Source organism: Topomyia yanbarensis, chromosome 3 (assembly GCF_030247195.1).
Source record: "Topomyia yanbarensis strain Yona2022 chromosome 3, ASM3024719v1, whole genome shotgun sequence".
In the NCBI taxonomy this organism is placed as follows: Eukaryota; Metazoa; Arthropoda; class Insecta; order Diptera; family Culicidae; genus Topomyia; species Topomyia yanbarensis.
In genome coordinates, this window is record NC_080672.1 from 112430712 (window position 1) to 112455756 (window position 25045).

The 25045-nt window shown below is 45.0% G+C and overlaps 1 protein-coding gene across 1 annotated transcript in view; it reads left to right on the top strand.

Moving 5' to 3' along the window:
• The first annotated feature begins 4366 nt into the window (after positions 1 to 4366).
• Positions 4367 to 25045, top strand: part of LOC131688550 (beta-1,4-glucuronyltransferase 1) — a 128010-nt gene continuing 107331 nt past the window's right edge. Inside the window, exon 1 of the mRNA XM_058972863.1 lies at positions 4367 to 5293. Coding sequence (XP_058828846.1) covers positions 5285 to 5293 — 9 coding nt within the window. The 5' untranslated portion in view covers positions 4367 to 5284. The remainder of the gene's footprint in view (positions 5294 to 25045) is intronic.

The window sequence follows — 25045 nt, forward strand, 5'->3', positions numbered from 1 at the left end:
TATTAATTACATAAGAAAAATAAATATTTTTGGGAAGATTTGAATATTTGAAAAGTGAAATTTGTGAGCATAGTTGGTGTATTATTTTAGTCTAGATAACAGAACACATCGACAGTATTATTTTGCAATTGTTTCCTTTAAATTAACAATTTTGAATGCACCAGTAAGGCTCAAAAAGTGTTTAGCAATTCTGCATTGTTGCTGTAGGTTACACTTTGGCCAAAACTTGAACTAGCTATAGCAATAAATCTTTTTACATATACCTACTTGAGTGACTAACCTTGAAAAGAAGTATTCCGCTACACAAACGTTGACAAGCACCTTGATTTGTTATTAATTGATTTAATCAGTCATAGATAAAAAACCAATGTGAAAAACCTTTCTTTAATATTCAAAAAGTTTGAAATAAATCGGAACGCTAATTTTTAATTGAACATTATGTGCTTCTTGCAAATTCTACATTTCCCGCGAATAAAAAAATAAAAGTCTACGTAGACTTTTGGCGTGGGGGGGGGGGGGTTTGGTAAAAGTCTACTAAGGTCTACTAGGGGGGAGGGGGGGGTTAAAAATTCTCAAATTTCGGTCTACGTGGTTTATGAACGGTCCCTATTTGCTATTTGCGCTTGAAATTAAGTAATGTAGTGGTAGTAATAAGCTTTCCATTTTGGTTTAAACGCAAGGGCTTTTTAAAACAGGATTTGATTAATTAGTTTAGCTCATCTAAGCAATTTTATCAATTCTGTAAATTAAGAGGAATTTTACGGAACTTGGTGAATTTGGCCCCACTTGCAACTGGTATAATCAACCTGCACAAAGTGTTGCATAACGCAGGGCTGTTTTTTGGAACAAAATGTGTTATCATTCAGCCCTTCGCTATGCAAAATCACGATATTATGACAGATGGGCTAAGCGCCGCCGTTCCTTTCAATCGGGAAAGGCCGCGTGGAATTTTGGTGAAATGCGCTAATAGTGTCGTGGTGGTACTAGTTGTCTCTTTCGCTCTACCCATCATCATCAGCGTTGACTCATTTTGCATTGTACGCTTGGGTTCAATGTTTGGTGCGAATGTGTTGGTAGGTAGGGGAACTGGTGGTAAAATGAACACGTTAAGCAAAGTCATTATTTTCTAACTAATAAGTGAATGAGATATTACAATCTCCTTATGTTTCTTGTTAGACATGTTTTGTACATATCTGGTAAAAGTACTTCGTCATAAACACATTTTTTCAAACATGATTCTTGATTTCTAATCATGTCCAAAAATGAGAAATGTTTATAGCGAGTGGGTAAAATGAACATGTGGCGGTGGTAAAATGAACAGCTTCTGGTGGCCTGCAAAATGTCCTGTATGTATGTAATGCGCAGCGTTGGAAAGCATTTTCCGATCAATGCTAATATCCCAACAAATCATGAGCTTTGCATACACACCGGGCATTTTGCAGGCAAAAAAAATTGTCACGGAAGAATTAAGTTTTCATGACGTAATATTAACCATTTTACAATCCTGCGCCATCGAAACACATCTACAAACTTGGGGTTATCCATGGGTATTTGAACTTTTAGGATCTGTTTGAGAGCAACTAGAAAGCTTGGTCTATACATGAGATGTGATTATATTGTTTAAAATTTGATTTTTCTTCACCGGTCCGGGTGTTTTTTCCCACACACTAAGTACTAAGTAAATAAATATTTTACATTAAGTAGTATAGTCCTACGTCTACAGTTCGTGCAACCCCATAGGGCTGCCCCTTGTAGTTTTTAATTACAAAAATCGGTGTTATCAAACATCGATCCAAAAAAATCGAATGAAAAAAATAAGAGGCTAATAAATACGAAAACTTTTCTAAGATGAACGAAATGAATTTATGTGACCAACGAAATCGTTCGTAATATACACAAACATTTATTAAAATAAACGAATCATTTCGTTTAATTTACGAAAAATAATGTCATTATAAACGATATCATTCGCGCAAATAAGTAAAATTTACGAAAACTGTTGTTCATCAAGCGGCCAATTCTTCACACCACAATCTTTCTAATCCTCATTAATGATGATCAGGTCGAAATAAAATCGATATTGCCAGATCTATCCCTTTAATTAAAAAAATCAGTGCTGTCAAACACCGATCCTAAAAGATCGAATGCAACCAACGAAATCGTTCGTAATATACATAAACGTTTATTAAAATAAACAAAACATTTCGCTTCATTCGCGAAAAATAATGTCGTTATCAAAAATAACATTCGTGCAAAGTATACATAATAGGTAAAATTTACGAAAACTTTCGTTCATAATGCGGCCATTACTTCATACGACAATGTTTTTAGTCTTCAATAGGGTGAGCAGGTTAAAAAAAAAAAACGATTTCGTCAGATCGATCTTTTGGTTAAAAAAATCGTTGTTGTTAAACATCGATCCTAAAAGATCGATTGAAAAAATATGCTAATAAATATGAAAACTTTTCTAAGATGAACGAAATGAATTCGTGCGACCAACGAAATCGTTCGTAATATACATAATCGTTTATTAAAATAAACAAAACATTTCGTTTCATTAACGAAAAATAATGTCGTTTTCAACGATAACATTCGTGCAATGTACATTAAATGAGTAAAATTTACGAAAACTTTCGTTCATCAAGCTCCCATTCTTATTCATGAAATGAACGAAACCTACTATTTACAATGCACGAAAATACTTCGTTGCAGAAAACGACGAATGAATTCGTGCATTGCATGATCAATTTCATTATATTTACGAATTTGTATTATCAATATATCATCCGTTTCCGCTTAATCGAAATAAAATTCGTCATATTTAAACGGATTATTACTGTCGTGTGAAACAATAAATAGGCGGCAAAGGGTAATCCACAAAAAACAAGCCATAAGTTTTAAAATATTCACGATAGATATTCAGTGTCTTCAGTTTGTTTGCAAAAGTAAGAGTTACTTCTGAAGGCATCATCTTAATACAATCACTTAAAACAAAAATTATGAAAATGTCTTATAGAAGGTCTAACCTGTAAAACCACAATATTAAATGAAATGGTCGCAGTGGCGGGTCCAGGTCCGGACCCTCCCCCCCCCGAAAATTTTTAACTTCTTGAGAAATTTTAAAATAGTTCCTATTTTATATTCATTTTAAGTTCAAAATCATTCCAAACCAGATTCGACCACCAAAACAGATTTTAATTAAATGAGGTAATAACATATTCAATATTGTTGTACAATGAACATTTCAAAATCCAAATTTCGGACCTCCTCCGAAATTTTTTTCTGGATCCGCTCCTGAAGGGTCGTTTTGGCGTTAATAATTGCATGGTCTTCTTTTTGGCTATGCGAACTGATAAAAATCTTTCGATCGAGTTCCATTTCAAATAGCTCGTTGTGAAGCAATTCGTGCAAGCTTTCCTGTGATATAGGGTTAACGTGCCCTTATTCATCTCATTAGTCACGATGTCACACTATTTCGCTGATAACTCGGCTTACACAGATTGGATTGCGCTTGAATAGGTATCAACATTTTTGCTTTGTTCTGAAGAAGCAGATCAATAAAAAATCTGGCTTGAAAAATGTAAAATACTCGCGTTAGATCGAAGCGAAAAGTCGAGTACAACGCACCCTTATTCATCTCACCATTTGAGCTAATGCATTGAAAAGAGATAGCAGACACTGCTCTAACTAATGTGTTTAAATGGGTGAGATGAATAGAGGTGCTAAGATGAATTAGGGCACACTAACCCTACAAAACTTTCGTCTATAATGTCAATTTTGACAGATAATCCAAAAAACTGAAGAAAGTACCTTATTTTCGCACACAATTATCCATATCTTGGGAACTGAGCATCAGAATCAAAAACAAATTAATGAGAGTTTGCCTGTTACATAGACACACAGACACGCACCGTCGGTCCAAATCTTCGAGCTGAGTCGATTGGCATGTAATAATCGGTACTCCGGGCCTTGGAAAAACCTTGAAAGCTTGAGCGCATTCTATACATTTCTTTTACAAGAAATGTTACAAAAACTTGAAAGAGAAGAAACTTGCACTGAGTTCCTCATAATACCACAACTTAACTTCAATATTCCTACCTTTCAGCACCTTCTTGGTATCCTATAGTTAAATAAACACCTACCTGCACTTGTATGCGGGAGTTAGTAGTTATATACACTTCATATAGTCCCTAACTTTATTTAGCCGGACCACGTGCCCAACCTGTTGTTGTTTATATATATACAACTCGACCAGCATGCAGTGACGGGATCTTTGATAAGACAGTTCAATTTCCCCAAACAAGAGCACTGCGCATGTGCCGCTTCCGTCACAGTTGCCTTGTTTTCATTTCAAGAGGGAAATTTTGCAGGGTTGTTTTTTGGCAGCTTTCGCTGTACTGAAACGTATCATTTCTTCAGGCCTCTCTGTTTTTGTTTCCCTATTCTTGTTGTCTGATAAGGATGTAAAAACATTTTGCTTGAAAAATTGGACGCTCTTTGTGGGTTTTTCATTAAGTTAGTGTGATTGCCAATACGAGTTAAACACCGTCATATGCGAATCAATTGATGTGCCGGAAGAATAAACCAGAAAAGGATAGACAGTGATGGTGATTTTTCCCATTTGCTGAAGCAATAATACGGCGGCATTCGGTTCGGCCGGAAGTGCCATCGAGGAGCTATCGAGTGAAAAGTGCTTATAAATATTGTTGGTGCTATGTTGATATTAGGATAGTGAAATGGCTCATTGAGGAACACATTTTATGGTTAAGCGTCATCCAGAGTCAAGTGCAGATTGTCCGCTAAATGAGAACGCCCGAATCAATAAATTGATTTTTTCATCCCACTGAGTGTGTCTCATCATAATTCGAGAAGCTTGTGTGTGTTTACGTTTCGTGCTTTGGGTGCAGAAATGCACTGGTTAGTTTGAAGGCGAAATCGTTCCACTGAATAGTTGATGAAAATTAGTAATTATTCAGTTTCTTGTTATCGATTGCAATCGAGCGTCGCCGAGTAGGTCTTCGCCTTGATGGCACTCCGTCCCTTGCTGACGCCGATGGGTGGGAAATGAATCCTAGGGTATGACATCAGCACCGCTGGATTGTAGAGCTTTGGGCGTGTTTTGCTACAATTAGACTCTTGCTGCTTTGTGGTACTGTGACTTAGTCGACGGGTGCTAGCGCTAGCGGATAGGCGGAAGTAGACATCGTAATCACAGCTTTGCTCAACGGCGGAAGATGAAATCGGCCTTCCAACAACGGAACTAATCATCATTACAGTGTTATCAATGTTTCAGGTTAGTAATCCTATGGTAGCATCTACTAGTAATAGCGTTTTGATTGCTTTGTGTCGTCGCTGGTATGCTTTTAGATTCATGATGGAATACGTCTATCTTTAAACTAATTACTACACACTAAGATCACAAACCGTGATTCGAACTTATGGGGATTGCTTAACATTATCGAGGGAGGAAATTTTAATGTTGGCCGAATTAAATACAGCCTGTGCCGCTGAAGTCTCACAATACGTCCGCCACATACGCATTTTTTCGATTGAACACAACTCGCAAATGTGGGCTCTGCGAGGAGTTAACGACCTTTTCTAGGTTTTCTGCTGAAACAAGTCACTTGTCCGTCATTCGTACTGCATATTTAACCGCTCTGTAGTCTGTCTGGTTTCATCATATTTATGTAGAGTAGAAAGGGGTCAAATAAATATGGGGGTACAATAGGTATTATAGGGCCATTATCTTTGCTATGTTATTGCAGAGGTCGCTCATGTTGTGTGAATTAGATACAAGGTAGAGAACAGCGTTGACGACTGTCATTTCGGCTGTTACCGTAAATCAGCTGTATTAGTTATGGCGGCGCTTATATTTTTGCGTGTTGTTCCGCGAAAACCAAGAGGGTGATGTGACGTCATATTTTCGTAGCAAACATAAGAACTTTGCTTGTAACAAAATGATCGAAATTAATTTTTAATACGAACGAGGAGCACTTTAGTTTACATCAAATCAGTTAAAGTGTTCATTGTTTTCTTTTGTTTACTGCTACTATTTTTTGTTGATGACATTTTAAGCGAATTTGACGTTGTCAAACTGACCCCCATCGATCGGTTGAAAAACGATGTTGCCTATTGTCAAACTCTGTATGTAGAGATAGGGATGCCAGTTACCTGGCGAAAACGCAATGTCTTTCATCCTTAGTACAGTACATTTAATCCATGTAAAAATATGTCAAGTAGGTTTTTTCTTACACAAAAATTAATGCTGAACATGAGTTTTGTATTGAATTTTCGATATTTTTGTTTTCGAAAAAAAAATACGGACATCGACATGAAACATACGCATGTGGGCACGATAGGTCAGCCGTTTGGGGGCAGTATATTGATCGTCTCACAGCTAAGCAACTATGTGAGCTGGAGTGAATAACTTCAATTCCTCACTCTGGCGACGAGGAGGACACCGAAGAAGTCATTCGAAAGTACAAAGCCTAGCGCTCTGCCGAAACAGCATGTTTTTTCAACTTTTCCTTTCGCGGTTTCATGATTTTTCACATCATTTGCCACTTCTCATTTTCGTACCTCAATGATGACAGTTTAATTTTTAAATAATCTGTAGTACTAATACACTTCAAATAAAAATTGAACCGGTGATTTTCTAGGCGTGTACATTATTTAATGTAGCCCTGATTTACAAACCATAAAAAAGTACCTTCGCTTTATTGGATTTAGCTTGAAAAATATTTAGCCATTATTGCCAAAAGGTTGCCAGATGTACAACCTTGCCAATGAGTGCTTGTTTGTCAAAATAAGCGCAAAAATACCATCGCACGAGGTCGCCAAAGAAAACTGACCTACTTGACCCCACTCTACTCTACTAGAAGCAGTTCGTAATTCATGCGTTCATGATTCACGGGCGTACAATGCTATAGCTAGAAAGCTACGAAACTTTTGTGATTCTAGCCGAAAGTGGTTGCAGTGCCAAAGCTTCTTCTACGAGAAAAAAATGACTACACGATATACCCGAATCGCAGTTGAGATAGACTAATTTTGTCGTGCGTCATGGGTGTGTGAGGAGGGTGAAAAACCCACGAACGAACCACTGCCCAGCTTAATTTGAAATGCCTTGTGATGTAGCGATGGTATAAAGATGATGGGGTTGAGAAGGGGAGGGGTATGAGTAATGCATGGGGTGTTGGCCTGAGAGGGGGTGCAATGAGGAGTGATCTAAGGGGAATTTACATGGGTGGTGAAAAGTGAGGGGAGGGGGTGTAACCCCTCTCCGTACACCCCTTGGCGGCTCTATCGAGAATGATGTCCAACAGCTTAAAGGTGTGCGCCAGTAGACGTAGGTTACTGGCAGGCGTTGCCGTATCTATCCTCAGGTACGGCGGCCCGTCATGGTCAAGAGCACTGAGGGTAACCAATTACCTACAGAAACTGGAGAGCACCTACCGCGTGATGTGCCTCAGAGCGATATCTGCCTACCGCACGGTATCACACGATGCATCCTGCGTGATAGCGAGCATGATGCCAGTCGGGCTGGTCATTCGGGAAGATGAGGAGTGCTTTGAGCTACGTGGAAATAGGGGAGCCCGCGAGCGCACCAGGGTGACCTCGGTCGCCAGATGGCAGCGTGAGTGGGACAACTCCTCGAAAGGTAGGTGGACCCACCGGCTGATACCTAGCATATCGAGCTGGGTGGGAAGACCCCATGGGGAAGTTCACTTCCACCTGACACAATTCCTGTCAGGCCATGGCTGTTTCCGTCAGTACCTCCACAGGTTCGGGCACGCAGAGGTCCCAGTCTGCCCGGACTGCCTAGGTGTAGATGAAACTGCCGAACACATACTGTTCGTATGTCATCAGTTCGACGTCGAAAGAAGAGCAATGCTTGACGTCTGTGGCTGGGACACAACCCCTGATACCCTTATTCAGCGGATGTGTCAATCGGTGGAGAAGTGGAACGCAGTCTCGGCTGCTACCATCCAGATTGCCAGTAGGCTACAGGTAATCTGGCGAACCGAGCAACAGACGACGGGCACGGCTAACTAGTGATTGGTTAGCTGGAGCGAAAAAGGCCAAGCGCAAAAAAGAGAGTGAATGGTCTGTTCATGCCGAGGCAGGTTGGCGCAGCGAATGGCAACCGCGTAAGGGGTAAACCCAGCCACCCCGAAGCAAGACAGAAGAGTGAGTGTATAGGCGTATAAGTGGACTGCCTCATGCCAAGACGGGAGGGTCGTAGCGTAGTATGTTGGAACTATGCTATCGATGCCTCATGGCGTGGCAGAGGAGTGAAAGGGTGAGCATCCAAGTCAGTCTCACACTGCATGTTAAGGGTGAGCATAAAAGTCAGCCTCACAGGTTGGTAGAGGCTAGCATAAAAGTCAGCCTAGCAAGGAATGAAAAAGGTGAGCACACAAGTCAGCCTCGCATGGTATGTCAGAAGTGGGGCCTAAGAAAAATGTCCCACATGGGATGCCAGGGGGAGTGACAAAGGTACAATAGAGTGGCACGATTGAGAGTGAATCAGGTGATAGGGTGAGCACCCAAGTCAGCCTCACATGGTATGGGTAGGGCGAGCACAAAAGTAATCCTAGCAAGGAATGAGTAAGGTGAGCACACAAGTCAGCCTCGCATGGAACGTAAAAGGTGAGCACAAAAGTCAGCCTCATGTGGGAGTGTTTGAGAGTGAATCAAAGTGCGATTGAGAGAGCACCCAAGTAAGCCTCATACAGGACGTATGAACGCGTGAGTGAGAGTGAATGAGTACATTTAGTACAGCCATCCCCCCAGAAGTAATACCGAGAGATAGTTCCTGGGAGGAATGATGGCGGAGCCCAATGGAGTTTAGTCGGTATTAATGGCTGGTCACCATTCGAGTCCGACACACTCCCAGTGCACCCCGTGCGGTAGATTGGACCCTACCAATAGCACGTGTACTGGGCTAGGACATAAAAGTCTTCTCCATTGTAAAAAAAAAACCCCTAGCTAAACTCCGCTAGCGAATGACGGATCTCAATAGTAGCATGTCTGTAATAATATACGTACACGAAACTATTGAGAACCAGAGCTACAGGTCCAAAGCCCTGGTAAAAGAGGATGGTTGTGATGATCTGGGCCGCGGTCACCACGTAAAGCAAGATAGGTCATAACCCCAATTCCCAGGCGTGATGCGACCCGTGCCGAGGGATGAGTGATCGAGGGGGTGAAAAAGATGCTCGATCGTTAACGGAGCCTGTGGGGTACCTGGGCAACCCACACAGTAAGCGTCCCTTACCACGTTAATGCGGAGCTCTGGCGTGGCGGACATTTATTCTCGCGCTACTCGTGGGTTCAAACATGGAGACAAATAAAAACAAAAACAAACAAACAGAGGTGCCAAACCCCTTCGCTAGAGGTGGTTTGGCGAGGTCCCCCCCCCATGGGGAGAGTAGTGGAGCGACGAGTGCTGCATCTGATAGCACCAGTGACCCCCCAGTAGTGGTAGGAAATACCCCTACCAACGCACTGGACGGGCCACTATCCGCGATGCGCAAAGTGGTGGAGCAACTCGATTCAATAATTGAGTTCACTAGCGCAAAGCAAAACATAAGCAAGGAGTTAAAACAGTGTCTCCTGGAACTCCGGAAAACTGTTCGTGTCGCAAGACAGAAACAGCAGGCTTATGCCAAGAGGGTGGAATGTCGGGAGAATTCCGACAGAGAAACCCAGACAGTGGCCTCCAAGAGGGAGGGAAGAGAGAAGGTCGATACAGGCACTCAAACAGTGGCCTTCACCTTCTATGGAGCAGCCATGTCGCTCGAAGCGGCGGCCGAGTTCCCCTCGAAGGGAAAAAGCAAGGGCAAGGGCAATCGTAAGACGGCGTCGAACGCGAAGCGCCCTAGGAAGTCGCCAGGCGAGGGTGCAAACACCGACACCACACGGCGTGCAACCGTTAAGGCCAAACGCCGTTTGGCCGGGGTAAGCGAGGTCGAGAGTGACCTCGCTGGGCAGAGCGATGGTACCAGCTACCCGGCGCGACCGGGGCAGGGGGGCCCAAACCCCTGGACGCTGGTCACCAAGAAGAAGCCGGCACCGACACCGGAGGTACCGCGGCCTGCGAAGAAGGCCAAAGACAGAGGCGAGGCCTTGTGGTTAAAAACCGACAAGGACAAATACGCCGGCCCTTGGGCAAGATGTGCGTAGCGTGAGACGCACCAACGCGGGAGAAATGCTTCTGGTTCTGAAGCGAGGCGCACAATCTAGTGCAGTGTACAAGGCCTTGGCCCAAGAGGTCCTTGGTGAAGGCGCCCAAGTCAGGTCGCTAGGGGCGGAAATGACTCTCCAGTGCAAGCATCTGGACGAGTTCACGACCGCAGAAGATGTCGTCGCAGCCGTTAAGGAGCAATGCGACGTCACAATCGAACGGGCCTCTGTGCGATTTAGAGATGGACCCTCTGGCACCCAAGTAGCCTACCTCAGGCTACTGAAGGCGGATGCCAAAAAGGTAACCGAGAAAGGTAAGCTGAAGATCGGCTGGTCGGTATGCCCAATTAGCATACCCCAGCCGCCTTCAGTGGATAGGTGCTATCGGTGCCTTGAGTCCGGTCATAAATCCTACGAGTGCAAGGGCATAGACAGGAGCAAACTATGTCGTCGCTGCGGCGAGGAGGGGCATAAGGAGCGGGGTTGCACTAAGGCGCACAAGTGCCTTATCTGCACCGCTAAGAAGCAAGCCCATAAACATGTTATGGGCGGCCCTTCGTGTCCTTTCGATGAGGCAAATAAGAAGAAGCCGTGAACGTCACACAGCTAAATCTTAACCATTGTGCAGCAGCCCAACAGTTGCTGTGGCAGTAGGTCTCGGAGTCGAGGACAGATGTCGCCCTCTTATCAGACCCGTACAGCATCCCTGCCGGCAACGGCAATTGGGTGTCGGACGGGTCTGGAATGGTGACAATCTGTACAACGGGACGGTTCCCGGTTCAGGAGGTAATACACCCCTCCGCCGAGGGTGTTGCGATTGCCAAGATCAATGGTGTGTTCTATTGCAGCTGCTACGCTCCACCAAGGTGGCCAATAGAACAGTTCAACCAGATGATCGACAGGCTCTCGTCGGACCTAGTGGGCCGGAAACCGGTAGTCATAGCGGGAGACTTTAACGCTTGCGCAGTGGACTGGGGCAGCCGCTGTACAAATAGCAGGCTAATGGAGGCGCTTGCGAAACTCGATACTGTGCTAGCTAATAATGGCTCCGCTAGTACATTCCGTAGAAACGGGGTGGAGGCGTGGATTGACGTTACATTTGCCAGCCCGAGTCTGGCTCCAGGCATGGAATGGAGGGTAGACGAAGGTTACACCCATAGCGATCATTTAGCAATCCGCTTTAGGATCAACTATGGTGTGCAGCATCCGAGGGCGGGAGATCCCTGTCAGGTACGCGGGTGGAAGTCCAATCACTTCGACAGCGAAGCTTTCACCGCGGTCCTGGGACTGGAGGCCAACACCGACAGTCTAAGCGGGGATGCGCTGGTAGCTGTTCTATCACGCGCGTGCGACGCCACTATGTTGAGAAAAACACTGCCAAGAAACGGCAGATGTCCGGTATACTGGTGGAGTGCCGAGATTGCAGCTCTACGGTCAGCCTGCCTCAGAGCTAGACGTAGGATGCTAACGAGCTCGCACCGAGGATGCAAGAGAGAACCGCTGTGAAGTGTTTCGAGCTGCGAAATTGGCCCTTAACAAGGCCATTAAAAGCAGCAAGAGAGCGTGTTTCGACAACCTGTGTGAGAGTGCCAACGCGAATCCGTGTGGTGACGTCTACAGGATTGTGATGGCCAAGACCAAAGGGGGCTCTTCACCCCCAGAACGGTCTCCGGACCGGTTGGCAACGATTATCGAAGTACTCTTCCCGTCTCGAGCCACAAATCCTTGGCCACCTGCACTACGAGACAGTGCGGGCACGGCCGAAATGGTGGCTCCAGTGACGAATGAAGAACTACTCGCAGTGGCTAAATCCCTAGCAATGAACAAAGCTCCAGGGCCGGATGGAGTTCCAAACAACGCTCTCAAGGCAGCGATCATAGCGAACCCGAACATGTTCAGGCTAGCTATGCAGAGATGCCTTGACGAGTGCCGTTTCCCCGATAGATGGAAAAGGCAGAAATTGGTGCTGTTGCCGAAGCCCGGGAAGCCGCCAGCCGACCCATCGGCGTACAGACCAATCTGTCTGATCGACACGACTGGCAAACTGTTTGAGAGGATCATCCTCAACAGGCTAACCCCGTACGCGGAAGGTCCGGACAGCCTGTCAAGCAACCAGTTTGGCTTTCGGAAGGGTAAGTCCACAGTGGACGCTCTCAACTTAGTAATAAATACTGCCGAGATAGCGATCCAACGGAAAAGGCGAGGTATTCGATACTGAGCGTTAGTGACACTTGACGTGAAGAATGTATTCAACAGCGCAAGCTGGGATGCCATCGCGCTCTCGTTACACCGGCTTAGCCTACCGGTGGGTCTGTACCGGATCCTGGAAAGTTACTTCCAGAACCGCGTACTGCTATACGAGACCGATGCCAGTCAGAAAAGGGTTCCGATTACCGCCGGAGTCTCGCAGGGCTCGATCCTTGGCCCGGTGCTATGGAACCTCATGTATGGCGGGGTTCTGAGACTGAAGTTTCCTCCTGGGATCAAGATCGTCGGCTTTGCCGACGACGTAACCTTGGAGGTCTACGGGGAGTCAATTCCTGAGGTAGAACTAAACGCAGAACACGCGATCAGCACGGTGGAGGAATGGATGAGCGCGAGAGGCCTGGAGCTCGCTCATTATAAGACGGAGGTAGTTATCGTCAACAACCGCAAGTCGGCACAACATGCAGTTATCCATGTGGGAGAAGTCGCGATCACTTCACAGCGAAGTCTGAAGTCTCTCGGAGTCATTATAGACGACAAGCTGACCTTCGGCAGCCATGTCGACTAAACATGCAAGAGAGCGTCGACTGCTGTTGCGGCTCTATCGAGAATGATGTCCAACAGCTCAAAGGTGTGCGCCAGTAGACGTAGGTTACTGGCAGGCGTTGCCGTATCTATCCTCAGGTACGGCGGCCCGTCATGGTCAAGAGCACTGAGGGTAACCAGTTACCTACAGAAACTGGAGAGCACCAAGGTGACCTCGGTCGTCAGATGGCAGCGTGAGTGGGATAACTCCTCAAAAGGTAGGTGGACCCACCGGCTGATACCTAACATATCGAGCTGGGTGGGAAGACCCCTTGGGGAAGTTCACTTCCATCTGACACAATTCCTGTCAGGCCATGGCTGTTTCCGACAGTACCTCCACAGGTTCGGGCACGCGGAGGTCCCAGCCTGCCCAGGTGTAGACGAAACTGCCGAACACATACTGTTCGTATGTCCTCGGTTCGACGTCGAAAGAAGAGCAATGTTTGACGTCTGTGGCTGGGACACAACCCCTGATACCCTTATTCAGCGGATGTGTCAATCGGTGGAGAAGTGGAACGCAGTCTCGACTGCAACCACCTAGATTGCTTGCAGGCTACAGGTAATTTAGCGCACCGAGCAACAGACTATGGGCACGACTAACTAGTGATTGATTAGTTGGAAGCGTAAAAGGCCGAGCGCAAAAAAGTGAGTGAATGGTCTGTCCATGCTGAGGCAGGTTTGGCGCAGCGACTGGCAACCGCGTAAGGGGTAAACCCAGCCACCCCGAAGCAAGGCAGAAGAGCGAGTGTATAGGCGTATATGTGGACTGCCTCATGCCAAGATGGGAGGGTCGTAGTGTAGTATGTTGGGACTTAGCTATCGATGCCTCGTGGCGTGGCAGAGGAGTGAAAGGGTGAGCATCCAAGTCAGTCTCACACGGTATGTGAAGGGTGAGAACAAAAGTCAGCCTGACATGGTATGGTAGAGGCTAGCACGAAAGTAAGCCTAGCAAGGAATGAAAAAGGTGAGCGCACAAGTTAGCCTCGCAAGGAACGAAAAAGGTGAGCACAAAAGTCAGCATCATGTGGAGTGCTAGAGAGTGAATCAAGGTGCGATAGAGAGAGCACCCAAATAAGCCTCATACAGGACGTATGAACGCGTGAGCGAGAGTTAATGAGTACATCAAGTACAGCCATCCCCCAGAAGTAATACCGAGAGGTAGTCCCTGGGGGAACGATGGCTGAGCCCAATGGAGTTTAGTCGGTAATAATGGCAGCGTCACCATTCGAGCCCGACTCGCCCCCAGTACACCCCGTGTGGTAGCTTGGCACCTACTAATAGCACGTGTACTGGGCTAGTACGTAAATGTCTTCTCCATTGTAAAAAATACACCCCTAGCTACGCCCCTGTGAAACTCCAGAAGCCTTATGCCGGCAAAAAAATTGGCCGGGATTAGGTTGACGATTTTTAGAATGATTGCATATCCTTTCTATATGAGAAAGGCAAAAATTTCTGTGTGGTCGCACTTTTCAACCCGTAACTCCGGAACCGGAAGTCCAATCGACAAAAATTTAATAGCGGTTTATGGGAGCGTTATACCGTTCATTTGAAATTAAGTTTGAGCGATTCGGTTCAGCCATCTCTGAGAAAAATGAGTGAGTTTAGAAAATACATACACACACATACAGACGAACTGAGTCGAATGGGATATGACACACGGCCCTCCGGGCCGGGATTACGTTGCCAATTTTTACAGCGATTGCATGTCCTTTCTATATGAGAAAGGCAACAAACTAAAGTTAAGAGGGTTGCCAAAGAAAACGCTTCATAAATCGATAACCTTAAGTCCTACAAGTTCAAGTTGTGCAACAAAATTCTTCAGCATGAGCTTTTTTAAAACTTTGTCGAAGACACCAACTTTCTACCTCGTCAGTATAAAAAGCTATTTTTTTAGTTCGATCGTAGTAAGCCATACCTCATTTTAATTTTTATCAGGTTTTGGGGAATATTCTTACGAACAATTCGTCCAAGGACACCCTGTGAATATATTCGATGGTTTGGCCTCTAGTGAATCGAGTTCACGTTTTTGGGGTTTCCGACCACTGCGGGTTGGGGTAAGACCTACAGTTGTTGGGCGAGTTAAATGCGACAAGCTCTTTAGATGGTTGGGTTAATTTTTGATTCAATGCGAACAATGAAATAAAAACTTTAATTTAATATGAGACTCTGAAATGATATTGAAGAACAATTTTCACCGACCGACGGATTGCTAATCAACTGAGTTCCGAAAAATCATAACACAAAGCGGATAGCTTACTGAGAGGCGTGCGTCACTTCTAAGTGAATGAATCCTTGTAACTGCGAATATATTCTGCTTGCAGAACTTACTCCTTCGAATTGCACCCTAACTAATTATTCATAACACTACACATTCGAATGATCTTCCTTTTGGCACGTGAGGAAACTCCAGAAATCATAAATTCGCCTCACATGTACTCAAATATACATAATTACACTTTATCACACATACATGATATATTTTTAATAAAAATATTAGACAATATGTAAGTTGAAAAGGATGACGGTCTTATCCGCTGTGTTTTTAAAATGTCATTGCTATCCATTTTATGGTAACCAATAATTTTCAATGAAACCAATTTTTTAATACGTTGAAAATTATATCTTGTTAAGTATTGTCCAAACAAGGATTATGCACAAATTGGTATTTTAGAAAAATGATTACGCTTAAGTTGTTTGACTTACCCCCGGTTCCCCTAATTGGAATTCAACTTGCGTTATACGAATACGTATTCAATCTCGCCAACAGGAATGTAACCATCTAGTTTTATCATCCCACCTCATTTCCACAGAAGAACAAAAAATGACACAAATCCTGAACCATGTAAACCAACCTTGTCTCATCAAGCGCCAGAGTAATCCCACGATGATCAGTTCCGTCATGACTCTGTCGTTGGCAATCTGTTTTTTCCGACGGACGGTCTGATAGTTATGGTCTGGTCGGGGGGTGGCGGGCGGTCAGGAGTGCAACCCCAAGACCGAGTTAAGTTGGAAAACTTTACCAACAGCTATTCGGTGTGATTTGTTTTCCTGGGTGACAAATGGGAACTATCTTTTTGTGGTTTTTGTTCATCCTTGACAAACTGTTTGCTTGAATTTTGATTAGCCGTGGCCGAAGGATTAGTCCTTCCATCCAAATGAGTTAAGGAATTTTGTCGTATTACAGTATGGAAAAAAAACACATTCGAACAAGTTCGTACTTTTGAGCTCGAAAATAGGCATCTTTCAGGTGCTATGAGGAAGCAGAAGATGGTTTGATTGAGTGTAACAGTAACAGTTGATTGGTTTCAAATTAAACATGCAGCATGGGTAGTTGATTATATAAGAACATAATTCACCCTGATTTGCTACAATTGTTATAACATTGCTTCATTTGACGGCCATAAGATTCAGACATAATAATACTTGGGTAAAAGAATTACGCATCTTCTGTCGTTTGATGATTCCCATTCAACTTCTTTTCAAGAACTTTACGAGCATATTCTCCCAGTCTAGGTCTATTTTTCTCTTGCTCCGTGTGCTTCGTAAAACAAATAGCACAAAATCTTGATTTATTTGTTAATGAAGATCCACTTGTTTTGCCGTAGCTTCCCACTCTATAGGTTCTTTATTTGATTCGACTAGATGTTTTTTCTCTCTCTGTTATGAATACGAATCCCATTATATCTACCAGATATAGGTATATTTTCTTGAAAGTTTCACTCATTCTCTTATCGCGTACAGAAGCAAAACAGCGTCTTCCCAAATACGTAGAGGCCTAATTTGGCTACTAAAAGTTTTCTTGATTAAATTATCGTGCTATTTCTTTTAATATTTATTTAGGACAACTGGCATAATATACGTGATTAGTTCGATTGAAGTATAAGGAAAGGAACCTAACTAATTACGTTCGTTACAACTGTTCGCTATGGACACAAAACGGAACTAATTTAAGTTGAATAACATAGCCTAATATAAATTGAAATAGGAAGCATCTTGTGTCGATTATTTCGTTGTGTTAGTGACGAATAGGTGATCAGGCGGGTCTGTAGTAATACCTCTAGCCACTAATCAAACCAGGAGAACAGTCTGGGGTGGACTGATTGATCCATCAGTTAGACTATTTTAGTTTATGTGTTACACCACTATGAAGCACGAAAAATATTTTCAAATTATCAATAAATATTGTCACAAGATGGTGGTTATGCAGCATTTTCCCGTTGGTGAGAGTTTTGACAAGTGCCAACGGCTGGAAATCAACTCTCGGTAAAAAAAAAATATAGCATAGAACTTTCGGTATTTTTTGACTTAAAACTAAGTTTTTATTTTTGATTACATACAATAATAGCAAGCGACGTATGTGCGATTTTTGGATATCTTGATTTTTAGTGAAATGGTGCCCGTTTTGGTGAACAAACGCTGAAAATGACATAAAAATCGACATAATTTTGATTATTTAAAAATAATCATTCAAGAACTAAAATCCTGCGTACGTCGTTGGAGTAATTAATTTTGCATAAACTGTAAGAAATTTGGAATGATTTCAGTACGTCAGACCGTTCGCGCAGTTGTCGCACTGGTACAAATTGACTAAATGGCAGTTCTGAGTATGTTTATAAGTGTATTTTGCCAAAGGTGAACGCAAAACATTGGGCAGCGATGGAGTTCAAACTTAATACAGCCGGGTCTCCTATTGCGCGGATTCCTCCAACGCGGACTCCTACTACGCGGATTTCTACTGCGCGGTACCGTGGTGCAAAAGAAAGTATGGCGCTAAACGTTAGGGCAGGCAAAATATTCTGCCACAGCCCCTATAAGTAAAAAGGTCGCCGAGCTCTATGAGTTGGTGAGCTGGTGAAGGTCAAGCACAATGTACCCCACAAGCTGAAGCAGCTAGTAACGAGTATCAAATCGGCCGTAACAGCTACTGAACGCGAGCAGAAGGCGCTCTTGATGAGAGCTGAATCAGCCGAAAATGTTCTGATGGAAGCCGTTGAACACGCGACGACAGAAACTGAGGTGACACCGAAGAGTCACTCGCTCGGTGAAAAAAGTGAGTGACACGCCGGGTGAGCAAGGGGACCCGAAAAGGCAGAAGAGTGAGGAGGAGGGCTCCAGCGTCCAGCGGAACGTTGGAAAAGACCGTGGTCGGTGCATCATTGGACGCCAGTAGGCGAAGCGGAAGAAACGAAAACAAAAGGAAGAAATATAAGAATATTCCGCACAGCTGTTTGGTCATCAATACGCCGTTTTTAGGAATGATCGGTCCCCTTTGAACAGCCGTAAGACTCGCGGCGGAGGCGTTTTGATAGCAGTGTCGGCAACACTAAACGCTTATATTGATCCCGCAACCATCTCCAATACGCTCGAACAGTTGTGGGTCGTTGTTGATATACCACAAAACGCACTCAGTATCGGTGTTATAGTTGCCCCCCCGACCGAAGATTTGACGCAGTGAGTATCAATGAACACGTAGAATCTTTGGGCTCGATATCATCACGATTTAAATCCCACACTCCTGCTATTCTATTTGGCGACTATAACCAGTCGAATCTTCACTGGTGTATCTCGGAGGGAGACACACCGTATATTGACCCGCTGGTTTCGCATATGCCGGCTGCTTACGGCGCTCTCCTGGATGGGTTTAATTTGCATGGGCTCACCCAAATTAATTCATTATTGAATCGAAACGAACGCCTGTTGGATCTCGTTCTCGCAAATGATATCGCTTTTCCGGTCACTGCAGTATCGGCACCCATTGAGCCCCTGATTGATCTTGATGCTGATCACCCTGCTCTTAGTGTTGCATTCAATTTGCCTACTCAAATTGTCTATGAAGAGCCTTCCATCTCGAATTCCCTGGACTTTCGTCGAGCCGACTATGCCGCATTGAAAGATACGCTCTTAATCACCAATTGGGATTTTATTGAATCGGCCACCACTATTGATGAAGCAGTGGAATACTTCAGCGCCGCTGTGCAGGATGCTGTTTCCTACGTAGCTCCGCCTAAAATGCCTCCGCAAAAACCACCGTGGTCGAATCCAAGATTACGCTCTCTCAAGCGAGCGCAATCTGCTGCTCTTCGAAAGTATTGCAGTTCCAGGTCGCCATATTTTAAACGACAATTGAACGTCACAAGCAACCGGTATCGTCACTACAACCATTTTCTGTACAATCGTCATGTTAAGCGCACCGGTGAGAATCGTCGAAATCCAAAACTTTTTTGGTCGTTTGTCAACTCAAAAAGAAACGAAACTGGTTTACCATGCTCCATGTTTTTAGAAAATTCAACTGCTTGCACTGAAAGCGAGAAGTGTAATTTGTTTGCGATGCACTTTCAGCAAGTATTCCTCGATTGTTCCGCCACTTCGATCCAGATAGAAGAAGCAACGTGTGAGACGCCTCGTGATGTATTTGATTTCAATATTCCAGATATAACAGGAGACATGGTAGCGTCTGCTATGCACAAATTGAATCTAACGTTTGCTGCTTGTCCTGATGGTATTCCGTCGTCGGTGCTAAAGCGCTATGCAGTCGCTCTTTGTAATCCACTGGCTAGGCTGTTCAATCTCTCGGTTCAGCAAAGTGAGTTCCCTACACGCTGGAAGTTTTCCCACTTGTTCCCAGTTTTCAAAAAAGGCGACAAGCGTAATATTTCCAATTACCGAGGAATCACTTCTCTGTGCGCCTGCTCAAAATTGTTCGAAATAATTGTGAACGACACTCTGTTCGTTCGCTGTAAGAGTTATATAGATAGTGAACAGCATGGTTTTTTTTCCAAAACGCTCAGTATCTACTAATCTTATGCAGTTTACCTCGAACTGCCTACGGACTATGGATTCAGGATGGCAAATCGATGCGACGTACATCGATCTGAAGGCGGCATTTGATCGAGTGGATCATGGGATTCTCCTTAAAAAACTGGAACTGCTCGGTATATCAGTGATGGCTGTGGCTTGGTTCAGGTCATACTTGACGAACCGTTCTGTACAAGTTCAAATTGGATCGACAACATCAGAATCTTTCTCAAACCTATCCGGAGTTCCACAAGGTAGTAACCTCGGTCCGTTGCTGTTCTCGCTTTTTATAAACGACGTATCTACGCTGCTTCCACCGGGCTGTCGCTTCTTTTATGCGGATGACACGAAAATTTTCAAAATCAACAAGTGCCTTTCAGACTGCTTGGAGCTACAGAATATATGCATATGTTCGAGGTATGGTGCAAAAAGAACTTTATGTGTTTAAGTATCGCAAAATGCGCATTATTTCTTTCCATCGGAAAAGTTCGCCAATCGTGTACGATTACGAAGCTGGCGCAAGCCCTCTTACACGAGTAGAGCACATTAAAGATCTTGGCGTCACTCTGGACCGTGAAATGACTTTTAGACTTCACTACGACGATATCCTGTCAAAAGCAAACCGACAATTGGGGTTTATCTTCAAAATTGCAGCAGAATTTCGAGACCCTCTATGCTTACGATCATTGTACTGTTCACTTGTACGCTCATTGCTGGAATATAACGCTGTTGTATGGTGTCCTTACCATGCTAATTGGATCGCGAGGTTTGAGAGAGTTCAACGTAAATTTATAAGGTACGCTCTGCGGTTTCTGCCGTGGCGTGACCCAATCAATTTACCGCCATACGAGGACCGCTGTCGGTTGCTAAGAATCGAGCCACTGCACATAAGACGGATCACTTCACAAGCATCATTTGTCGCAAAACTACTCACGGGCGACATCGACTGCCCTGCTTTGTTGACTCAGCTCAATGTGTACGCTCCTGAGAGACCTCTTCGTCGCCGTAATCTGCTGTTCCTGGAACCACGCAACACGCAATATGGTCAGCATGATCCGCTTCGATTTGCTTGCACGAGGTTCAACGAAATTGCAGAACTATTCAATTTTAATGTGTCGTCCAAGGTCTTTCATCAGCGACTACTTGACCTTTTTAATGTTGTTCGTGACAATTAGTTTTAAGTTTTTTATTCATTAAGACAATATATGTCAGATGAATGCTTCATATACAAATAAACAAAAAAAGGAACAATAGATGAAAGAAAAACGGAAGCCTTCTCGGGAGAGGTAAAAGTAGTGGGGGAGGGGGGGGGGCGCTTTGGAAACAAACCCCCCTGACCCGAAATTTTTTTAAAAAATTTGAAAAATTGGCGAATAGCGGAATCAGGTATGTTGATGCGGCTGATCTAACAATAAGAATTGTGACGGCTTGTGACGTTACAATGCCATGAAAACTGGAGCCATACAGTACACGGCGTGCAGCTTACTGATTCAATGAGTAGTTCAGTACGCTACACGCTGCTTGTCTAAGAGCCACAAGGCGGGCTCATAAAGCAAGATCGAAAAGTGAGAGAGGAGCGCAAGCGAAGTTTCGAAAAGGTAGGGACTCTTTAAAACGGGAGATCAAGCTTAGCGAGCCAGTTTGCCATAAGTAGCTGTGCTGAGAAGTAGATGCCAATCCCTGGGGGACGCGTACTGAGTCGTCATAACGAAGGTAAGGGGCCCGTCGACGCCAGCTGCAATATGCCCGTGTAAGCTAAAGATAATCGTTGACGGTCTCCTCCCGAAGCACGATTCAACTACCTGGTCACCGACACCCTACGGCGAAGAAGAAGGAGCTAACACAGCCGAGTGGCAAGCGACTAACAGCTCGTCGTTAGTTAGTTAGTTAGTTAGAAGCGTCGATGTGACTAAAATCAAAGAAAAACCCTCGTTCGGATGGGATACCAACCATGGCGCTGAAAACTGCGATTCTGGCTGCTGAGGTCTTTAGATGATGGCAATTTCCCCGAAATGTGGAAGGTACTGAAGCTGATTTTGCTGCCAAAGTCAGGGAAGTCACCGGCCAACCAGCCTTGTATAAGCCAATGCCGCAGCACTGTACAGAAGAATGAGCCAGATCCTAAAGAGCCCCTTCCAGAGTAAAGTACCGTACAAGCCGAACAAAGGGCAGAAGGCAATGCAAGTCGCTGCGGGCGTTCCATTCTCGTTCCAACTCTTTAAAACGGGATGTACGATTGGGTATTAACACTGCAGTTGCCCGGTAATGTGAAAAGCGTGGGTATCGTGGACGACGTTTCACTAACGGTGACACATGAAGAAATGAAGGTGTCGGTGACGGAGACAATAGATGCGATCGAGAGCTGGATGAACGGGGGAAAACCGGAAATAGTGTACGAACGTCTAGGAGACACCGGAGCGTGTGGTCTTTGAATATCCGAGGTTCGAAGCGACGTGCAGGAAGCTACTTAAAACAGGAGGATCGGACATCAACCCGGATAATGTAGCCTACCGAATGACAAGCGACGTAAAGACATGGAATGCAGTAAACAGAGTTATGATGTGGATCATGACCGGAACGGTGTGAACGGTGTGATGAACATCGAGCAACGGTTTCGGGAGAGCAATCACCGCCAGGGAGCTGCAACAGAGCACCGAGATTGAATCGTTGAAACGCTACCGGTTGTTCTGATAGAAATATAGTGAAAACCAAATCGGTATTAGGAGAACTTTTATCGCCATGGAACTCTCTGTCAGCAAAAGCTAGATTCACCGCTGAGGACTAGACTGAGTAGACCGCGACGAGACACCACCAGTCGCGTGTCATCGGGGCACCAGTGAACCGGACGCCCAGCTTCACCGAATTTGCGGAACCTAGCTGATTGGCTTGGTTTCGTAAGAACTTCTCTCGCCGGGGAACTCTCCGTCGGATTAGGTCAGGTCCATCGTCGGGGACTAGAACGAGTAGTTCGCGAACAAGTCGAGGAGCTGAATGGCTCATCAAGGAAGTAGTGCTAAATGGCACAAGAAGAGAACTAAAGGGCTTAAAGGAGTTGTGGCGCTAAATGGCACCGGTCACGGAGCCAAAGGGCTCAAGAAGTTGTGGTACTGAAAACAAAGAAGAATCGGGAGAACTTCTTACGCCGGGAACTCTTCGTCAGCGTACAGTCAGATTTACCGCCGGGAACTAGACTGCGTAGATCGCGACGAGATACCTCCAGTTGCACCGGGGGCTCCAGCAAATCGGACGCCCTACTCTACAGGATTCGCCGAACTGACCTCGGCTCCCGGCTGATTGGTTCGCTTTCGAACTTCTTCCGCCGGGGAACTCTTCGTCGGAGTAGGCTAGATCCATCGTAGGGGACTACACCGATTAGTTCGCGAACAAGTCGGAAGCTCAACGAGGAAGTGGTTCTAAATGGCACAAGGGAACTGAACTGCGACATTGCACTGCAACTGTTGTGGCAGTCAACAACAGAAATGAAGTGCGACGTTGCAATGATTGTAGAGTCACATCGTACTCCTTCCGATAACTGTAACTGGGTGGTGGATAGTGCCGGGATGGCAGCAATCCAAGTATTGGGCGGTTTTCCTGTACAAGAGATGGTGGATAATACTCACGAAGGCTTCGTGATCGGCAGGATTGGCGGCGTATTTGTCTGTAACTGTTATGCTCCCCCAAGATAGACACCAGAGCAGTACAATCGGATGCTGGACGCACTATCCGACTTGTTAGTTGGACGAACGCCGGTTGTTATAGGAGGGGACCTTAACGCTTGGGCCATGTAGTGGGGTAGCAGAGTGACCAACCCAAGAGGTTACAGCTTGTTGGAAGCCCTGGCGAAGCTGGACGTAAAGCTGTGCAATGAAGGTTCCGCTAGCACATTCCGTAAAGACGGCTGGGAATCCATCATCGACATAACATTTTTCAGTTCTTCGCTGTCGGATAACATGAAATGGCGAGTTAGTGAGCAATACACATCTAAAGACCAGGCGATCCACTACACCATTGCTCGACGAAATTGTACTGTAACGCGGAACTGGCGAGCAAAAGTGGAAAATGAAAGACTTCGACAAGGACCTTTTTGTGGAAGCACTTCGTGTTGACAGCGTCACTCCAATACCGAGCGCCGATGAGCTGTCGAAAAGAGTAACGAGGGCATGTGATGTAACAATGCCGAGGAAAATGGAGCCGACGAACTACCGGCATCCGGCGTACTGGTGGAACGAAAGGCTCAACATCCTTCGTAAGGTAACATTCCGGGCGGCCTGGGCCGCTTTTAAACACGAGATAGTGCAAAGCAAGTCCACCTGCTACAAGGAGCTGTGTAGAGAAGTGGACGTTGACCCTTGGGGTAAAGCTTACCGTGTCGTTTTGGCCAGGATCAAGGGTCCAATGACGACAGTCGAAATGTGCGCCGTCAAACTGAAAATTATCGTGGAGGGTCTTGTGCAAGATTCTGAAAAGTTACTTCCAGAACAGAGTAGTGGTCTACGAAACAAATATACCTCAGGGCTCCATACTCGTCCCAACGCTTTGGAATGTAATGTACAACGGGGTGTTAGCCGTGGAACTACCCAGGGCAATTGAGATCGTCTTTGCAGATGATGTTGTCCTGATGATAACCAGCGAGACCCTTGAGGAGGTGGAGATGTTAACGGCAGAGATAATAGGCAAACCTGGTCTTGGGGGTCCGGACCCCCCCCCCCAAATTGTTAACTTCTTGACAAATTTTAAAATTGTTTCTATTTTAAATTCGTTTTAAATTGAAAATCATTCTAAACCAGGGGCGACATTATAGAACCATTTCGAATCGACTTTTTCATACAATCTTGCATACAATAAACGTTTCGTTTCGAGATGCGCAATGTCACCCCAGATTAGACCACCAAAACTGATTTTAATTAAATGAGGGTATTACACATTACGTATTGTACAATTAGCATTTGAAAATTGAAATTTTGGACCCCCTCCGATGTTTTTCTGGGTCCGCTCCTGGCTTATGTCAAGTTGCAGCTGACTCACCACAAGACCGAGGTAGTGCTGGTCAGCGACTCAAAACGGAACCGAACGAAGTTGACAAGTACCTTTCGCCTAATGGCTGTTCATGTCGCGAGTGCGTACAGCACGATATCGTCGGAGACGGTATGCGTAATTACCGAGATGATTCGCATCTGTATCACTCTGACTGAGGACGTGGAATGGTACCAGCGGAAACATGCACGTAATGAAAGGAAACTGGTCCACGCGGACTTGTTGGCTAAGTGGCAGGAAA